The 20,552-nt window shown below is 43.7% G+C and overlaps 1 protein-coding gene across 2 annotated transcripts; it reads right to left on the bottom strand.

Moving 5' to 3' along the window:
• Nucleotides 1-8,348: 8,348 nt before the first annotated feature.
• Nucleotides 8,349-18,295, bottom strand: cnot11 (CCR4-NOT transcription complex, subunit 11). 2 transcript variants are annotated; one of them, XM_076262945.1, is made up of 8 exons: nt 18,111-18,295; nt 17,590-17,890; nt 16,871-17,035; nt 16,261-16,413; nt 15,804-16,012; nt 14,610-14,812; nt 12,091-12,187; nt 8,349-9,524 (listed from the first exon to the last, which is right to left on the bottom strand). In XM_076262945.1, exons 1-8 carry the CDS (start codon nt 18,135-18,137, stop codon nt 9,327-9,329), a joined length of 1,353 nt encoding a protein of 450 aa, XP_076119060.1. In that variant the 5' UTR covers nt 18,138-18,295; the 3' UTR covers nt 8,349-9,326. The 2 variants fall into 2 exon arrangements, with proteins under 2 accessions (XP_076119060.1, XP_076119061.1); XM_076262946.1 differs by lacking the exon at nt 18,111-18,295 and having other exon boundaries at nt 17,590-18,104.
• Between the last annotated feature and the right edge of the window lie 2,257 nt (nt 18,296-20,552).

The raw sequence follows: 20,552 nt of genomic DNA, 5'->3' as shown, positions 1-20,552 counted from the left end.
CTAACAGAGCGAATCTTCACTGCGTCCGACTGGATGCCCTCTGTCCACATTGGGCCGCATTTACCAACCATTCTGACCAAGACATTTGCTCTTAAAACCCACTCATTTGTGTGCACATCATGCCCTTATACGGGGATTGTCAGGGTTAGTGTTGCACGGTGCACTGATACTACAAAAGTATCGCAATACCCTGAAATAAAAAATGTCACAATGCCTAATTTTATTAGTATCGATACTTTTGAGAATGACCGTGTTCTTTTGAAGTAACATGCGTGTGCACAAGGCATGCTTCTAGCGCCTCCTCCCCTAACCTGTGGCTGTGCGTCTTTTCTCCTCACACACACGTAAGCGCAGCTGTCGTGCTATAAACAGCGAGAGATGGCTGCTAGTTCAAGTGATGCTATGGTAACACATAATAATAGGCTAATATCAAGTTGGTTTGCTCACTTGCATCTCTCAAGTTTGTGTTGCTAACCTACCTAAGCTGTGGGATTTTGGTCATTTAGGCCTACTATTTGGGTTCAATGTAATTTAGAAATAGGCTAAGCAACCATGGCAAACTTTTACATCTGAAGAGAGATCCAGGTTGCTAACTATCCCGCTAGCTCAGGTCATGTTTGACAATAGTACTCGCTAAAATCATTACACTTATCTCTTCTATGATCCCAGAAAGATTTTCTTCGACTTGTACGTTTTTTGAACATTTATTTTATCTAATGACATACAAAACATAATTAATTGCATCCACATATCCTTATGCGCTATGTGCAACTTTTATTCACTAGACTAAACCGTGAGACAAGGTCAATTACTCTCACGTATCTTTTAAAGTGACAGGCACTCAATTACACCTACACATCACCAATGTGCACTCAATTAGACCTACACACCACATTAAAGATATGCCTAAGTGTAATAGTTTAAAAATAGTTATAGTTTTAGAATAGTTTTCAAATTGCTGAATATATTTATTAGTAATTATGCAGAATATATGAAATATGACATAAGCCATCATTTTCCATGTGTGTTTGTGTGGAGAGAGTCAAGCAGAATCTGGGATGGCCACTGGTGTGAATGATTACACTACAGTATATTCAATATTACTGATGATGATGTCAAGGTGGTGTGGCCCCCAAATCAAATACATTTTTTAACAAGTATCAAAGAAGTATCGAAATCGCAATTCTTGACTTGGTATCGGTATCGAAACATTCATTTTGGTATCGTGACAACACTAGTCAGGGTGTCTACCTATGCTAATGGCCTCTTTGCACGTACGCATACGTCTAGTTTCCGGTGGAGCCAGGTGTGTTTGAACCTGCCGCTATTGTTAATGTAATTAGTGTCTACACGGACCAGGTGTGTTTGAACCTGCCGCTATTGTTAATGTAACTAGTGTCTACACTGACCAGGTGTGTTTGAACCTGCCGCTATTGTTAATGTAATTAGTGTCTACACTGACCAGGTGTGTTTGAACCTGCCGCTATTGTTAATGTAATTAGTGTCCACACGGACCCGGTTGGGTTGGGAACCAGCATGTTACAATAAAAAAGGATTTATATGTGTGTTAGAATTGTTATCATTGGTCAAGATATTCAGTGTCAGAGTGAAGATGTGAGGAGCAGAATATGCCGTTACTTCATGTCAGCCTCTACTATTAAGGCTCCAGCAGAAACAAAGCCACAGCGCGCTGGAACAATGTGCCATATTTAAAAAGGTCTCCTGACAGAAAAGGCCATATTACCTGTCCCTCCCTGGTTTCCATTCCAGAATATATTCATCAGTAGCTCATGCTGCTCTGCTGCAAATAGACTGCGCAGACAGAAGTGGTGGCTTACGTGTCATGGAACCGAGTTTAAAAAGAAAAACACAATCGTTCAGATAGATTAGAAGAATAATTAGTAAGGAACTACAAGATTTTGGAGGTCAGGTCTTACCGTAACATAGCCTAATCTAGACATGAAATACTTCATGACCACAAGATGAGGCCATGGCACTGAACATCGGCTGATGTGAGCAAGCAGTGAAATGGCGCCATCTGGTGGCCCTGCAGCACAATGGCGCCATAAGATATTGTTGTCCCTTACTAATTATTTAAATTAATTGTCCCTTACTAATTATTTAAATGAATTGTCCCTTACTAATTATTAGTCTAATTCACCTGATGTAGTGTGTTCTTCTTTTTAAACGTTGTTCTTTTAAATTGTGGTGTGTATCCGGGGGCGTAGCAAGCGCGGGGGATGTGGGTGTTATAACGTACACACTTTCTCTGGAACACGATTCTATCCCCCACAGTTTTTGTCAGATTAAAATGAAAGTAAAATATGTAAATAAAAATGGTAAAAAAGCCCTTGAGCGATTCAGTGTACATGAACAATCAGAATGTCACAAGACAGCCGTAACAACACACGAGTATGAAAACAGATCTTTTCAATCTCAGCTATCTAGTGCGAGTGTTAGACAGCAAGAGAACACAAGGCCATGTCTTATGAAAATGATTGGTGGTGTGCAGTTGCTAGCGAGGCAGGGCTTAGCTCTTAGGGGGCATGATGATAACGAGGGGAATCTCAATTAGACGCTGATATACAAAGCAGAGGATGATCCTTGCCTCACCAAGCGGCTGAAAGGTAGAAAGGAATTATATACCTCAGCTCCAATTCAGAATGGATTTCTGAATTTGTTTAGCCACTGGAATAGTAGACTATCAAATCACTTCCCCACTCCATCATTAGTGGAATAGTAGACAATATCAAACCACTTCCCCACTCCATCATAAGGGGAATAGTAAACAATATCAAACCACTTCCCCACTCCATCACCCAAGAGGCGTTGTGTTTGAGATGTGTTGATCAACCCAAGAGGCGTTGTGTTTGAGATATGTTGAACAAGAGCAAGAGACGTTGTGTTTGAGATATGTTGATCACGATTTGGTTGTTCATGAGGAGTTCATTGGTCTTTATGAGGTTTCTCTGACTACAGGAGATAATCTAGCCAGAGTGGTTATGGATGTACTACATCGCCTGAATTTGCCTATCAGTGGGTTACGGGGACAAGCATATGATGGGGCGGCAAACATGTCGGGCAGATATAATGGAGCACAGGCCATTATCAGGAAATGGAGCACAGGCCATTATCAGGAAATATAGCACAGGCCATTATCAGGAAATATAGCACAGGCCATTATCAGGAAATGGAGCACAGGCCATTATCAGGAAATGGAGCACAGGCCATTATCAGGAAATATAGCACAGGCCATTATCAGGAAATGGAGCACAAGCTATTATCAGGAAATCACAACCTCTTGCTCCTTATGTCCACAGTGCTGCCCACTATAAACCTAGTTACCCAGCAGGCCTGTACTGCCCACTGTAAACCTAGTTACCCAGCAGGCCTGTACTGCCCACTGTAAACCTAATTACCCAGCAGGCCTGTACTGTCCACTGTGTAAATTACCCAGCAGGCCTGTACTGCCCACTGTGTAAATTACCCAGCAGGCCTGTACTGTCCACTGTGTAAACCTAATTACCCAGCAGGCCTGTACTGCCCACTGTAAACCTAATTACCCAGCAGGCCTGTACTGCCCACTGTGTAAATTACCCAGCAGGCCTGTACTGCCCACTGTGTAAACCTAGTTACCCAGCAGGCCTGTACTGCCCACTGTAAACCTAATTACCCAGCAGGCCTGTACTGTCGCACCATTTACTCGCTCTGGAATGGGTCAAAGAATTGGGAATTTGTTTTGGACAGTCAGGGAAACTAAAGGATATATTCAAGGGAATTGCGATATCTGGAGAGGGCCCCTCTCATGCTATAAGACCCCTCTGTCCAACAAGGTGGACGGTTTGCACTAGTGCCATCCATGCTGTGCTGAACCAGTATCAGCGCATAATGCTTTGGCTGAGAGAGCAGGGGGTGGGTCCAGGGGCGATTCTAGACCTAGAGCTTTGCTGGGGCACAGGCCCCCAACTCCCAATACATTAAAAAAAAAAAATAATAACTGTGCGCGCAATATGAATAAATGGCTAGCCTGATTTGGACCATCACATATCTCCCCTAGGTCACAGACATCCTCCTCCATACTCTGAATAGTTTTACGCCTAGCCCCCATCATGTCCTCATCCGTTTCTTGCCTGTCTCTCCTCCTCCTCCTCCTCCTGCCTGGTATTGGACTGCCCAGCCTGTGCTCTTTCTCCCCTCTCTTCTCCCTCTCTTCGACCTTCTCCTCCTCCTCCTCCAGCACTCTCTCCCTCAATTGTTGTAGCAGCCACTATCCAGCAACATCCAAACACATAGGCATAAGTAGGCCTATACTCACATGCATTAATTTAATAGGCTTTCCTACTAACACAAGGGAAGCTTATTTTTAGTCAAAAGTGAGATATACTTCCCTCCCAGGCAAGGGTCCTATATACATCCTGGCAATACTGCAGTTCTTTGTAGCTTAAATAGCCTACTAAAGCCTTCATACTGACTTTTGGTGATAATTTGCAAATGTAGCCTATAATAATCTACACAGATGGCTATTCTGATTCTGTGTATATTATTATAGGCTACATTTGCAAATGCAGCAAACTTATTTAAGTTTGCCATTAAACCATTGATCAAATCACAGCACTGGCTATTACAGCATAAATGTTAATGTTACCGTTAATGTGGGCAAAATTATCATACCTCCCTCATCCTCCTCACTGTTCCTCTCTCCCTCTGTTCAGGAAGAATTTTCTGATGTCCATCTCTGAATAGTCAGAAGGCTGTGTTTAGTTTTACAGTAGGACAGCTTCACAAACAGTATAGGCTACTTTTACAGGAGTCTCTACAGTATACGTATAAATCCTTATTAATTGTCCGTATGTGTGCATGCAGCCTACGCATGGTGTGAGTGTGTGTGTGAGGGAGAGAGCACAAGCTGGTAAACTGTTGCTAAATTTAGGCTACAATGACGCTAAGCATTGAAAAACAGATGCTAGTTATGTTATGTTACCCTAACACTCTCTAACAGCGATCAACTTGTAATTTTTTCTGTCAAACAATTTGTGAATTTGTTGTAACATTAAACAGGGGACGATTTACTCTATGCTCAAAGTGATTCCACAATCCACAGTGTATGTGTGTGCAGTACAACGAAACACTCGGAAGAATCATGTGAACGATTTTCATTGGTTGTTGCGTTCAATCTTAGCCAGCTACAGAGGTGCTATTTCCTGATTGGCTATTATGGCCCCTTTCTTTATTCCTTGTTTTTTTTTATTATTGGCTGGTAAGTGACAGACTCGAGCCATGATTAAAGCAGGCACGGAGATGCGCTCATGAATGCCGTTTCCAGCTAGAGCCGCGCTAGAATTTTACTGGGGCACTGGAGACTTTTACTAAGGCACGTGCCCCAGTGAATAAGGTCTAGTGACGCCCCTGGGTGGGTCAGATGCACCTGGTAGGGCACAGGGCTGGTATGACAGATTTGAGCTTGGAGATGTTGTCCTTGGACTTCTGTGTGCTTTGGAGACCACAGAACCATTGGAGGCTCTGAATGTGTCCCTCCAGAGAAGAACCCAGACAACAGATGGAAAGCTTTCTGCTGTTGCTTTTGTGAAAGAAACCTTTAGCAAAAAAAGAAATTCAGACAGTTTTAACAGAGTTTTCACCAAAGCTACAAAGATGTGTTAAACACTTCAGCTCATCCCTATTAGTGTTCCACGGGCTTACAAGCCACCTCAGCGATTCACAGGCTGCGCCCCTGCGCATGTGCATGCATCCCCAACTGAATACTATAGAACAGCGTTCTTTAGAGTGCTGGATGTAGTCCATGTGCACTTCAGGGAACGTTTTCAACAAGAAGGAAGGCAAATGATAAGAGATTTAGAGCAAGTCCTTAACTTAACTGGAGATGTGCATGATGTTGTCCAACAATTCTCTCTCTGACTGCTTGAAAGTACAGCTGGCAATGTCTAGAACAAAGTACCAGTAGCAGTCTAGCAGTGAGGTTGCTGTTATTCTTCAGGGGATGGCTCCAGAGGTCCGTGGCCTCTTTGACCAGATTTAGGGGCCGTCTACACGACGCCGGTTTTTGTGAAAGGTGAGTTTTAGTTATCAGTTACGCCTTGCGTGTACATGACGCCGGCAGTTTAGGAGACTGTAACCGATAGTTTTTGAAACCGGCTTCTGAAGTGGGAATTTTTGAAACCGCTGGCTAACTTTTGCCGTGTAGACATCTGACGGTGCGAAGCGGCAACTTTATGACGACATGCCCCACCTCTGAACTCAGCCACGGCACTCGACCTGACACGCTGCTTGTCAAAACAAACCAAACCATTTGTTTATCATACTAAAATGTTTTTCTTTCCCCTGTCACTCTTTGACCAGATTGAGACGCTTCTTAGATTGCTGCTTGTTGTTCCAGTGTGGTCAGCTGAAGCTGAAAGAAGCTTCAGCAGTCTCCGGAGGCTGAAAACATGGCTGCACAGCACTATGTCACAAACACGCCTCAATAGTGTATCTGTGTGTCACATCCATAAAGACAGGCTGGACAACTTGGACAGAAAGATTGGACAGAAAATTGCTGAAGAATTTGTTTCTTGCAAAGAGAATAGAAGGAGTACATTTGGTTCTTTCAAGTAATGTGTGGGGATCCAATCTGATGTCTAAAATAATAGTTGTTAGGCATATGCATTTAGGCTACAGAGGAGTGTTTCCTCAGGATAATTATGTTCTTTTTTTGGTATATTTTAATTTCTACAATTAGTTTTTGGGCTGCCTTTAAATGTAAAATAACTAAACCATATAAAGTTGAAGTGAAAGCAATTTACGTTTATTGAGCCTCATTGTGTTATCTTTCTTGTGATGTAATGTGTAGTTTGCCTCATTTTGTAGGCCTATTCATGTTTGTAACTTCACTACATTTAATGTAGGATTTCCCTTGTTGAAAGCAACAGTTTTATAATATATAATAATTAAACATATGGCTGTCAAAGTTGCTCTGGAGTCAGTGTAGTCCCTTGTAATAGAATTGACATACTGTATGTAAGTGACTTTAGATGACAAGTGTCTACTAAATGAATAAATGTAAATGTTCTAACCTTCTGAGGTGCCCAGGGGCCCAGTGGCTCATAATTCGTCGATGCCAATAAGTACAAATACCAGTTCATCTTATTTGTTGCTTTAACAGTAGGTTATTAAGTGCATGGTTTTATTTGCATTTGCAGAACCCCTACACTTTTAGAAAGCTTGATACGCCCCTGGATGTATCATTAAGGTACGTTTTTGAATCTCATCATTATTTTAATCTCATTGACATTCAACGTTTTGATTTGATCAATGGGCACAGGTTGAGGGCTGGCAGCGCTCATAACATTTCTCCACACTGCTTTAACCAATTTCTGTTATTCTGTCTGTATATATCTTGTACCAAAACGTAGTTTATTATTAAAGTGAAATGGTTGCTGGCATACGTCAGTGGCGTTAGTTTGAGCACATTTACGAAGTGTGTTTTGATTTTTTTGAATGAGGGTCAATGGAAGCTGTAAATCTTGGCCAGGGTAGCGTGAGAGTGCTAATTGGCCGGTTGGCGTGCGAGCGCTGATTGGCCGGCTAGCGTGAGAGCGGTGATTGGCCGGCTAGCGTGAGAGCGGTGATTGGCCGGCTAGCGTGAGAGCGGTGATTGGCCTTCTTCTGGCTTCTTCTACAGTGATGACGCAAGCAGTGGAGGGAGCAGATGGGAATGTGGGCGTGAGAGAATGGGGTGGGGATGTGCTGCTCATAAAATACATTACAGCATAACGTCTGAGAATGGGGTGGGGATGTGCTGCTCATAATTTTATTCACATTCACACACACACACCCTTCACCATACCTAGAGATTGGCATGGTTTTATTTACACACACACACATACCCTTCACCATACCTAGAGATTGGCATGGTTTTATTTACACACACACACATACCCTTCACCATATCTAGAAATTGCCATGGTTTTATTCCAGTTAGCCTGGTTAGCTGGTTTGATTTGCATTGAGAGATGATCTTATGGAAAGTGCCCGATGCCAATATCTAGGTATGGTGAAGGGTGTGTGTGTGTAAATAAAACCATGCCAATCTCTAGGTATGGTGAAGGGTATGTGATGATGTGGAGTTATTTTAATTCCAAAGGCCAAGGGAACTTTATCAGGATGCATAGTACCCTGGATCCATGAAATAACTGGCCTTTAAAAATACAAATCTGCCTGCCTCTATGGGAATTTAACATAGGGGTATGTATACTTATGAGCCCCTGTATTTTAAGGAAGAACATGTATTTATTTACAATACATTTATTCATTAAAGGTTGGATCATTCTTATTTTGTTAAGGCATTAAGATCAATTTCCAAAAGATGATTTTTTATTTCTCTTTTTAGTCGACTTTAGCATGTGTATGTACAGAGTATGTAAACATATGAGCACAAATGTATATATAATGTTTGTGCAAAAGAATGAGGGACAAACACCTTTGGGAGGGGTGTGTGTATGTGTGGGTCAGAGGGCATATGGGAGGTGTGTGTATGTGTGGGTCAGAGGGCATATGGGAGGTGTGTGTGTGTGTATGGTTCAGAGGGCATATGGGGTGTGTGTGTGTGTGTGTGTGTGGTTCAGAGGGCATATGGGGTGTGTGTGTGTGGTTCAGAGGGCATACAGTATGTACTTCACTGCACTCACACACACCAAGTTAACATGTGGTTTACCATTTAGTCAGACTTAACATGGGGTTAACACACACGTATGCATTTGCACATTAGGGAACAAGACTTTTATTTATTTCAGACTTGTAGTTTCCTGTTGGGCCAAGAACCATGGAGGTGCTCATTGATTTTTTTTTTTTCTCTCTCTCTCTCTCTCTCTCTCTCAAGACTGAGCACACAAAGCTCTTTAATTGGGGTCAGTGACAAGACACACACTCGAATACACTCTCAAGTGCGCACACACACAGCCACAGTCCAGCATCCTGACAACCAGACGCACCTGCACAAACAAGGCTGGTGTGCGTGTGTATCTCAAATGGGCTGAATTTGAACCATTCTTAAGTGTGTAAATATGTGTGTGTGTGTGTGTGTGTATACACATCAGTGAATTGGCTGAATTCTAGGCAATCGGGGGCATCACTCAAACTCGCAGTGAAGATGGGCTGAGTCTTGTGTGTGAGAGAGAAATTCATTCGTGTGTGTGTGTGTGTGTGTGTGTTATATCCGCTGTCCAATGTCTTCAGCAGGCGGAAGAGCCGGCAGCACCTCGTACGTGGTCTCTCTCTCTGTCTGTGTGTGTGTGTGTGTGTGTGTGTGTGTGTGTGTGTGTGTGTGTGTGTTATTTCTGAGGTTTCCCCTCGGCGGGCGTGTCTCCGCTGTCCAGCGTCTTGAGCAGGCGGAAGAGCCCGGCAGCCTCGCGGATGCGGCTGAACTCGATGCAGAAGGCCTGCACCTCGATGAACAGGTCCTGCACGTTGATGATCTTGTTCCTGATCAGAGACTGCAGGAACACACACACCAGGCGCACCAGCCGGTTCTACAGGGGGGAGCAGAGAGAGAGAGAGAGAGAGAGAGAGAGAGAGAGAGAGAGAGAGAGAGAGAGAGAGAGAGAGAGAGAGAGAGAGAGAGAGAGAGAGAGAGAATGGGGGGAGGAGAGAGAGATAGATAAAGGAAAGGGAGAGGGAGAGAGAGAGAGAGAGAGAAAGAGAGAGAGAGAGAGAGGAGTCATACACATGCATGGGTACATGCACAAGGTACCGTACACTCAATGTGTGATTGTCAACTAGCTTTATTATCAACTAGCGCAGTCCACAACTAGCTTCATTATCATCTAGCTTCATTATCAACTAGCGCGATCCACAACTAGCTTCATTATCAACTAGTGCGGTCCATAATTAGCTTCATTATCAACTAGCGCAGTACACAACTAGCTTCATTATTAAAGGGAAACTTGGCAGGATTTCCCCCTCTGCTGGAGAAATTGCGCATTATGCTATTTCAAACTGTGGGAGAAGGTAACGGTAAAGCACATGGATTTGTTTACAAGCTAGCGTACGTTTTTTCTTGTTTCTCACTTCTCTTGCCGGGACGGTAGTTTCAATGTTGCAAGGTTGGTTTTCAGCTTCATTATCAACTAGCGCAGTCCACAACTAACTTCATTATTAACTAGCGCGGTCCACATCTAGCTTCATTATCAACTAGCGCAGTCCACAACTAGCTTCATTATCAACAAGCTTCATTATCAACCAGTGCAGTCCACAACTAGCTTCATTATTAACTAGCGCGGTCCTAATCTAGCTTCATTATCAACTAGCGCAGTCCACAAATAGCTTCATTATCAACTAGAACAGGGGTCGGCAACCCGCGGCTCTTTGATCCCTCTGATGCGGCTCCGCTTTTGAAAATAATTAATGAGTATTTAATTAAAATGTATTTTATTTTAGTTCGTTCATTTTCAAAATGTAATATTGTAGATCTATCTGAGTAATTTATATAACTTTCCACCTCACTTGACTCCGTAACCGTAGCCTGCACAATATTGTTACATTCGCGGTTCGTTGCCATGTCAATATCAAACAAAATCACAGATTTCCCTCAATTTCAGTCAACGAGAACACTTTAAATCGACATTGTAGATGTATGCACTTGCTGTAGGCTAGATAAGCGAAATGTCAAAAAGGAAACGTCACGACCACAGCTTGCGTGCCCGAACACAAGCGGGCTGAAATGGAAAAGTTTCCATCCGAAGACTGATTCTGAAAACGCGAAATGAACTGCCCGTTATATGTCGCACACTGCAATGAGTTAGTATTGCTGTGTTAACCCTGTTCGGTTCCACTTGCATGCGAGAAATCTTTCTCACATATGACAAATATAAAGACAAACCTGCGCTCACGTTTAAGGGCAATTCTGTGCAAAACTGTCACATCCATAACGTCAACACAATGCCATGGTATTTAGTTGGCGTTATGGATATATGACAGTTTTGCCTGGAGTTGCCCTTAAAATTATGACAGCCTCAATTCTTGCATGAAACTTCACCTCACTGAATATGAGCCAGCCAGACTCCAAGGCCATCACCAAATCTAATCTCTGGTAACCTAGGCCTAATGTTAAATTTCACCGATGACATGTCAATGAAAATTGAGTGTTGTGTTGTTAACTATGATGTTACTTTGCATACCAAAGGACACTGGGAAAATAGGGAATGGTGTTTAGCCTACATGGGAAGCCTAAGGCCTATACTTCTGTCATTCCACTTTACATTTCAAGTTACTTGCACATTACTTTTAAAACTAGTAGAAAATGTATTAAAAAATCTTCTGTTGAATGAAAGTAACTGTACGTTAAATATCCAAACTTTTTCTTGTAACCGTCTTTATGTGGCTCTTCTGAGATAAAAAAAAAAAATTGGTAAAAGTTCCGACCCCTGAACTAGAGCGATCCACAACTAGCTTCATTATCAACTAGCTTCATTATCAACTAGCGCAGTCCACAACTAGCTTCACTAGATCCGATTCACATCTAGATACGTTCGATACAAGAAAAGATACATGTTCATAAAAAACGATTCCATGCGATTCAATGCAGTTCAAAAACTGAAAGTATACTGAAAGAATTCGTATCATTTGCTCAAGGTGCACATTCATTTTACATTATCAATTATCATGGTTGTCAATTAGGCAAAATTATATCATATATTGAAATGAAAAAACCTGGTCTATAGCGAAAGGCGCATATGAAGCACAGCTGAAGATGCACTGTCACAAGATGTAAGCAGCAACTCCTCTGCAGGAAAAATGTCCTTAGGTTTTTTATTCAGTCATTCGAATATTATTGGGGTAAGTTTTCAGGCTAAGTTTTAGATGGTAACCCATTGTCAGTCAATAGTGAAAGTAATTAACTGTGTATAACTGTTTTGTCATTGACTAGGACACCAAGGTGAAGTTAGTTTCACTTTGCCAATGAGTTCAAATAATATACGAGTGCAGATGCATGGTTTAGTGGAATACCTGTTCCCTACGGTCTCGCGTGCAAGCAGGGTCCTTCAAATGCGCCGCTGACTATCAAAATACTGATAAACTGTTTGAAGTGTTCCTTACCTGCATATATTTATCTTTGATCTGCTCACAGGTGGAGATGCAGTTGGAGATGTAAAGATGGATGAACTCTGGAGGCAGGTCCACAGCTGTGGTTAACCTACACACACACACACACACACACACACACACACACACAAAACTAATTTCAGTCAGGTGCACTCTAGTCAAAAGAGAGAATTGATCCAATCCATTTCTAATTAGTTATTTCTGGTGGTGTGGCTGTTCTGGGAACTCAATTGAAAAAAATATAATGTCCGCAACACTGCTTTTGACTCCCAATGATTTAATGCACAACAGGCAACGTTTCGACCCTGCTGGGTCAACTTCAGGCAAAGACCCAGCAGGGTCGAAACGTTGCATTAAATCATTGGGAGTCAAAAGCAGTGTTGCGGACATTATATTTTTTCAATTGAGTATAGTTTTATTTTGTCCTGCACCTGCCAGAAGGTGGGATGTGCACACTATAACTGTAACTGTTTGCTGAATGTTCTGGGAACTCCCAACATTCTATCACCTACCCCCACACACAGCGGGTATAAACAAGAGTGTTAGTGTTTAGGACACTAAACACACACACACACACACACATACACACACACACACACACACATACACACACCTGTTGACCACCTCCATGGAGTGGAGGGACATGTCTAGGGATGTAACGGTATGAAAATTTAACCTCACGGTTACAGTGACCAAAATTATCACGGTTTTCGGTATTATTAAAAGTTTGTTCAATATGTTCAGAAAGCACTGATAGGCCTACACAAGCTGAAATAGTTTCAAAAAGTGTCCCGTTCAGTTTTTCATGTTTAATTGGCTATGTGCTTATAGCTTAACTTACCCTAACATTACTTGGAGGTTGCTATTACTGTTATTTGGATCCAATGAGTGAGACCAGGCTTGGAATTTCACCATTCTGGGGGCAAGGCCACTTGGCCTTCAGTTGGGCATATTTGGTGGAGGGCACAAAGGCCACATGTTTGGGCACCAAGGCCAAAGTTAACTATACAGTAGTTTAAAAAATGATCAAAGTTGTATAGCCTATTCACTGCAGTAGACCTGCATCACTGTATGAAACATTACAAAAACATGGAACATGACATATTACATAGAACTGCAAATCATCTGATCATCTAATATTTACAGATATCTAGGCTATATTTAACATTTATTTCATATTTGGCCTGTTATGAAATCATGTATTGAACAATTTGAGCACAGTTCAGCTTTAAGAAACTCAAATAGCCTAGATGCATGCTTAGCATTTTGTGATCTACTTTCACAAACTCTTAGTCAGCTGTCCTCTGATTTACCTATATCTAGGCGATATTTGTAACATTTATTTTGTATTTGGCCCGTTATGAAATCATGTGGAACAATTTAAACACATTGTAAAACGTAAAGCCCAAATTTGGAGACATCCATGCATGTCGAAATTTACTGCAAATTCAAAACTGGATTACTCTGGAACGGCTAACTGTACAGGGGACTGCTTTACACCTTTGTGTTAGGTAAGGTCTGCTGTTTATTCTGATATATGGTTTGTCATGTGTTAAACGAAAGGTTCGTGAAGTATTGCACCGAGAGGAATGGGTAGGGAGATGGACGCAAAACCTTCAGTAGAATTTATGATTAAATTGAATTATTATTTACTTTTCTCGCGAACCGTTCGCCACAGCAATTCGCGGCTAACATCGTTTAAAAGCTGAGAAAAAGCTCTTTCATGTGATACTTGTGATGTCTATGTGGGCTACTTCGCGAGTAGTTCAACTGAGATGAATGGGTGAATTTAGACGCACTTTCTTTCTTGCGCTGTCACTTTCTCCACTGCGTAAAAGACTAAATTAATTTGCGCTGTGAATATTTTGACAGGCCATAGGCTAAATAAAAATCGCTATTAGTAGGACGCAAAGCATAATATTGAAAGAAGGGCACCAAGGCCACCGTGGCCTGTACCTCTGATTTTCAAAGGGACGGCCAACGCAAGGGGCAACAACTACCCAGAGTGTACCAAATTAAGTGTTCGAAATAAAACTTTAGGCTACTGTGTTCTTCTGATAACGTGAGTGGAATGGATTTAATGTGGACACGAACATAAAAAGACGCAGAGTGGCTAAATGATACAGTACAATGCAAGTTTTGCGGTAAAAATGTTCCGCCTTTTAAAATCAGTTGTAGCCTAATCCAAATAGCAGTTAAAACCATCAATTAGACAACAGAATCAGTAGGGTACCAAATTTGCTTCATTGTACCAGGCCTACTGTATGTCAAAAGCAGGCTCGGATGAAGCTGGGAAGGATTAAACACACGGTTTCAACACCGTGGTAATCAACCGTGATAATTATGATATTTCAAAAGAAAACGGTAATTGTTATCGTCAACATTTTTATCACGGTTTATCATTATACCGGTAATCGTTACACCCCTAGACATGTCCATGTTGACGAGCACGGAGAAGTACTCACACACACACACACACACACACACACATATACATACACACACACACACACCTGTTGACCACCTCCATGGAGTGTAGGGACATGTCCATGTTGACGAGCACAGAGAAGTACTCGGTGATCTGGCTGGAGGGCATGAGCTTGAGCAGCATCTCTATGGCAACCAGCGGGTTGTTCTCCACCAGGTCGGGCAGCTTGGCAGGAGTCAGGCCGATGTGGTACACCAGCTTAGGATCCTTCTCCAGCTCCGCCAGCAGCTACACACACACACACACACACACACACACATATACACAGACACATATACACACACATACACATGCGCACACACGCGCACACGCACACAGACACATATACACACACATACACACACACACACACACAGACACATATACACACACATACACACACACACACGCACACGCACACGCACACGCACACGCACACGCACACGCACACGCACACACACACACACACGCGCGCGCACACACACGCACAGAGGGAGTTATTACTATTGAATTGGAAGAGAGTGAGGTGCATTATTGTGATGAACACTTTTATCTAGTGATGCACGATATATCGGCAGCCGATATGTTATTGACCGATAAGTGAAAAAAGAAAATATTATTGTTACAATAACAGAATTCCAACCGATAATTGTCTAAAGCTCTAATTTCCCAACTAGGCGTAGGTAAGGCCCGCCTGGCTACACTGAGCTCGCACACACACACACACACACACACTCACACACACACACACACACACACACACACACTCACACACATCTCTAATTTCCCAACTAGGCGTAGGTAAGGCCCGCATGGCTACACTGAGCTACTTGAGCTTGGTTGGCTACTTCCTCCTCAAAATAATGTCATCTGTGTGGATGTATTTCACCATTCTAGCAAGATCTGCGTTGAATCTGTGCATCCCAAAATCCTCCATTCTAACAAGATCTGCGTTTGATCTCGTGCGTGTCTGTGTGTGTGTGTGTGTGCACCTGTGTTTGCTGCGCTGCAGACAGCGGGCTCTTGAAGGCCTTGGCCATGATGCGCTTGATCTCGTGTGTGTGTCTGTGCGTGTGTGTGTGTGTGTGCGTGTGTGTCTGTGCGTGCGTGTGCGTGTGCGCGTGCACCTGTGTTTGCTGCGCTGCAGACAGCGGGCTCTTGAAGGCCTTGGCCATGATGCGCTTGATCTCGTGTGCGTGCGTGCGTGCGTGCGTGCGTGCGTGCGTGCGTGCGTGTGTACCTGTGTTTGCTGCGCTGCAGACAGCGGGCTCTTGAAGGCCTTGGCCATGATGCGCTTGATCTCCAGGCCGGTGGCGCTCTTCACACACATGGAGCGGTCCCACTGCACGCAGTGCTCCGGCTCACACACACACGGGCTCAGCCACGCCAGCTCGTCCTCACACACGTGCAGCGGGGGGGGCGGCCGGATCAGCTCCGGACGGAAGTGACCTGCGCGTCACACACACACACACAGATATACATCACACACACACACACACACACACACACACACACACACAGATACACATCACACAGACAGAGAGAAATACACAATCACACACACAGGGGGTGGGGGGGGGGTGATAATTCAACAATTCATCGGATGTTCATTTGTGCCAACTCTCTACCCCACCTCACACACACACACGCACGCACGCGCACACACACACACACACACACTCCCCTGCAGCACTTACTTTCCATCGGGGGGCGTGGGCCTGTGGCTAGCGACTCTGTGATCTGATTGGCTATTGAGCTGTCAAAGCCTGAGTTAGACGAGTCAGGGTCTGGGTCGCTGAGGATGCTGGGAAAACTGGCTTTGCTCTGAGTGGGAAGCTCCGACTGGCGCTCTGTAACACACACACACACACACACACAAGCGCACACATGCGCACACACGCACACACACACACACACAGAAAAGCACACACACACACAAACACACCCACACACACACACGTTTTATGTTTTTACCACACATGACCGACAACAACACCACCAACAACATGCATTATCACATCATTATCTTTCTTGAATTTCCCCTTGGGGATCAATAAAGTATCTATCTATCAAGGCAACCCAAAGCGCATGTGTAGCACCCACCTGGGTGATGCACGGCAGCCATTATGCACCAAAACGCTCACCACACACCAGCTTGAGATGAGAATGAACCAATTACACAAACAGACACACATACACACACACACACACACACATACAGACACAGACACACACACACACACACACACACACACACACACACACACACACACACACACACACACACACACACACACACACACACACCTGCGAGGGCGAGCTGCAGGCCGCTGATGTCGATGGGCTGGGGGGCGGAGCCTACGTCCATGCAGGACACCTGGCGCGGCGTCTTCTTGAACAGCTCTCTGGGCGGAGCCAGCATCAGCTGGGACAGGAAGTACTTCTCCGGCAGCGTGATGGGCGGCAGGAAGCCTGCACTCCCCAGGGGTCAAAGGTCAGGGGTCAAACAGGACCACGCAACTCAGACCAAAACAGGAGAGTGTGTGTGCAAAGACAGCTCCATCCTAAGGGTAAGACAGTAATGCATCCTCCCACTGACACACACACACACACACACACACACTCACTGGTGTCTGCACAAAGAGATGAGGAGAACAGCAGACAATACAGCACTCTATCCCTCCTGCTCACACTTCTCTGGCACACTACACACTACTTGCTACTTTACTTTACACACACACACACACCAAACTTAATCTTCACAACCATTCACCCGTGCAGAGGAGAGCTCTGGCCTCAGAGAGTAAAGCCCTGACCTGCGCACTTATTTCAGCGGATTGCCGTATTTAAGCGGTTTAGGCCGCGCTGAAGGTGTGTGCTGGTTAGAACATACTGGTTAGTGAGAGACTGGACCAAGTTGAGGATGATGGGGCTCCTACTGTCTGAGGTCAGCCAGAGTTGTTCACATCTAGACAGATGGACACTAACTTTATCACATCTGGAGATGGGACGGTTGTTTGGCTTACCGGACAGCGGTTTCTCCTGCTCCTCTCCCGCCGATGACGGGTTTAACAGGTGTGCGAACACCGCTGCGAACGGATTGGCCGCCAGTGGTTCCGTCCGGTACATCTCCCACAGCAGGTACAGCGCCGTGAGCCGCTGCGGGGAGCTGGGTAGGAGGTCCGGTTGCTGAAGCAGCATCACCAGAACCGAGCCCACTCGGAAATGTTCGGCTTTGCCGAAGAAGTGGTGGAAGGCGGTGGACAGGCTCTCGAAGGTGTTGCTGCAGGCATCCTCGGATATGATGCCCAGAAGGTTAGCCAGTTCCTTGGGTGCGAGAGTCATTTCTCCTTCAGTCACAACAATTTCACTATTATTTTACTCTTCTGTAAATAAACAGTGTTCGGGGGCTTGGCTCCCTTCATCTACAGTACGAGATATCGCTACTTCAGAGATGAGAGGAAAGTCACTACCTGTGAAGAGAAGTTAGCTACGCTAGCTAGCTAGCTAGCTAAGTCAGCTCGCGCTTGCTAGCCAGCTAACCTACCTGAACATCGGCTCTCGTTGAAGTCATTTGAAGGGCACAGAAGCCGCTCGCCAGTCGTTAAGAGAGTATGGTCGTGTACAAAGCTTAAGTTCTGTGTTTATGATGGATTATTCATAGATACAAATCAAAATTGGCAGTTGACTACAAGCCTTACCCCACCAACACATCAGAATGCGAATCTAACATTTCCCATAAATCTTCACTGCTGAACAGATTTCTGGGTAGTGTAGTATTGTAGCATAATAACAACTGCTTCCCCGGATCCTCAATACTGAAAATCTAAACGTTTCCATCTATGCATTCTTCATTCATCATATATACTTATAGTTTTACATTAAATAGAGATTTAGTGTAAGCTGACGAGATAAAAAATGTTTTTATTTCGAATTACTTAAACTTCTCAATGAGTACCCGGAAGAATCCTTATAAGTTTTACCCATAGGTCTTTTCGCCTGCCTTTCCGGCAGAGAGTTCTTACATTCGCCCAGCAGAGGGCGACATGAGATAACAGCCAGAGCAGTAGACTGCATCCAATACATCACACACACGTATGGGGGGTAAATGTTATTAAAACTAAATTTAAACCATATCGGTAAATCAAATTCATATAATTCGTATCAATCATGCAACCAGGTTACTAATTCAAAATGATTAATAATAATTAAATGCAACTGGCTCTTCCATCCCTGAATGAACTCCATCAGAAGAGATGTTGGAGTAGGACTATCAGTATTTTAAAAGACACCTCCCACCCCAGCAGCAGCCTATTTCAGCTGCTGAAATCAGGCAAGCGATTCAGGAGCATTATGTCCAACACAGAAAGACTCAGGAGGAGTTTTTATCCACAAGCAGTTAGGCTCCTGAATCAAACCATGGCATGCACCTCCCTCATGAGCTGCACAATGCACCTTGCACTTTAAGCCCTGGATGCACTTTGAGTAGTACGTAGAAGGTTTTATTGTATTTATGGATAAGGGTAGTCTGGGGGATAACGTTTATCTTTATTTTAGCTTCTTATTTATGCATCTTTTGTTCTATAACTTATTATTACTAGCATGTGATAGCACAGTTGGAGTACTAGCATGTGATAGCACAGTTGGAGTACTAGCATGTGATAGCACAGTTGGAGTACTAGCATGTGATAGCACAGTTGGAGTACTAGCATGTGATAGCACAGTTGGAGTGGAGTCAGGAATTCATTTCACTCCCTGTTGTAGGTCTATGACTACCGGTATGCATGTGACAAATAAAGAAACTTGAAACAAATAAAGAAACTTGAACTTGACTTAAACTGAATTTAAAATTGAAATGTGTGGAAACCAGCTACAACTGTGGAAGTTGGAGGGATGCTCTTCTAGGAGAACATTTAGAAAGATGTCTGCTTTACCTACGTCTACTTACAAGTGTTATGTGCAGTATTCTTTTCTTTTAGCTGCAGAAATGTAGCCTGACGTTGTCATACTCAAATTCTAGTCAGAATATGAGTCTGATACTGCTCCATTGGGACGTAATTATGGGGCATGTTTCAACCAATACAGGGGGGGAATGCCTCTGCACTCAATTGGATAGACCTAACCAATCAGAGCAACAAAATAGCTTACCGTGAGGTGTAGGAAGAACACACAAACCATCATTCTTCTCCACAAATGCCTTAACATTGTTTTCTGGTCTTTTGTAAAAGTTATTGTGCGTCATTATCTCCTACACCATTTGTTAACGAAATCTAAGAGATACGTAGCAGGGTAGGCTATTAGGATAAATTAGAACATTTTAGAAGGAATTCGAAAAAAAGGAATTAGAAAAAAAATTTGCCCTCCGTTTTTAAAAATAATTCTGTTGAACACTGATATGGTACAAACATGTTATAAACAGCTGGGGAAGGCTGAGATTTCAAACGAACGAGGGAACATGTCACAATGCAACATGCTGTTTTCCCTTGATGAAAGTGAAACCATGAGTTTTCACACATCTCAACTTTGGCTAAAGTTTTCAAAAATAATCGTATTCAGTGATAAAACCTCATTGAAATAATATGCATTTTCCATATGGGGTCTTGGAAGCCATCTGTCTCCTTCTAGCCACGTTTTTGTTGCAAACAAAATCAACCTAAGCGTGCTCAGATGACGTGATAGACGAGGCGCTGTTGCTCACCTGTCCATCACTGTAAAGCCCGATTTGATTGGTCCGAACAGCTCTGGTTCAAGCATAGTTGCTCCACAACGGAGCAATGCCAGACCGAACTTCCTGACCTCAAATGTTGTGGGCGGGGCTAAGTTCGGCTGGTACCCAGGCTAGCAGGTATGCCCTTGTGCTCAGGCTAGCAGATATGCCCTTGTGCCCAGGCTAGCAGATATGCCCTTGTGCCAAGGCTAGCAGGTATGCCCTTGTCAAGCTGGTGCCCAGGCTAGCAGATATGCCCTTGTGCCCAGGCTAGCAGATATG

Source organism: Alosa pseudoharengus, unplaced genomic scaffold (genome assembly GCF_046254945.1).
Source record: "Alosa pseudoharengus isolate Yale_2024_CS ecotype anadromous, Long Island Sound unplaced genomic scaffold, YU_APseudo_1.1 YU_APseudo_1.1_scf_3, whole genome shotgun sequence".
In the NCBI taxonomy this organism is placed as follows: Eukaryota; Metazoa; Chordata; class Actinopteri; order Clupeiformes; family Clupeidae; genus Alosa; species Alosa pseudoharengus.
This window is presented reverse-complemented; position numbering and strand designations above follow the sequence as displayed.

Excerpts from the sequence above, each read along its gene's own strand:
- cnot11 (XM_076262945.1), bottom strand. The coding sequence starts at position 18,137 with ATGACTTCAACGAGAGCCGATGTTCAG. Across the intron at positions 17,036-17,589 it reads GCAGGAGAAACCGCTGTCCG|GCTTCCTGCCGCCCATCACG; the intron begins GTAAGCCAAACA and ends TGGGGAGTGCAG. Across the intron at positions 16,414-16,870 it reads CCTGCAGCTCGCCCTCGCAG|AGCGCCAGTCGGAGCTTCCC; the intron begins GTGTGTGTGTGT and ends TGTGTGTTACAG.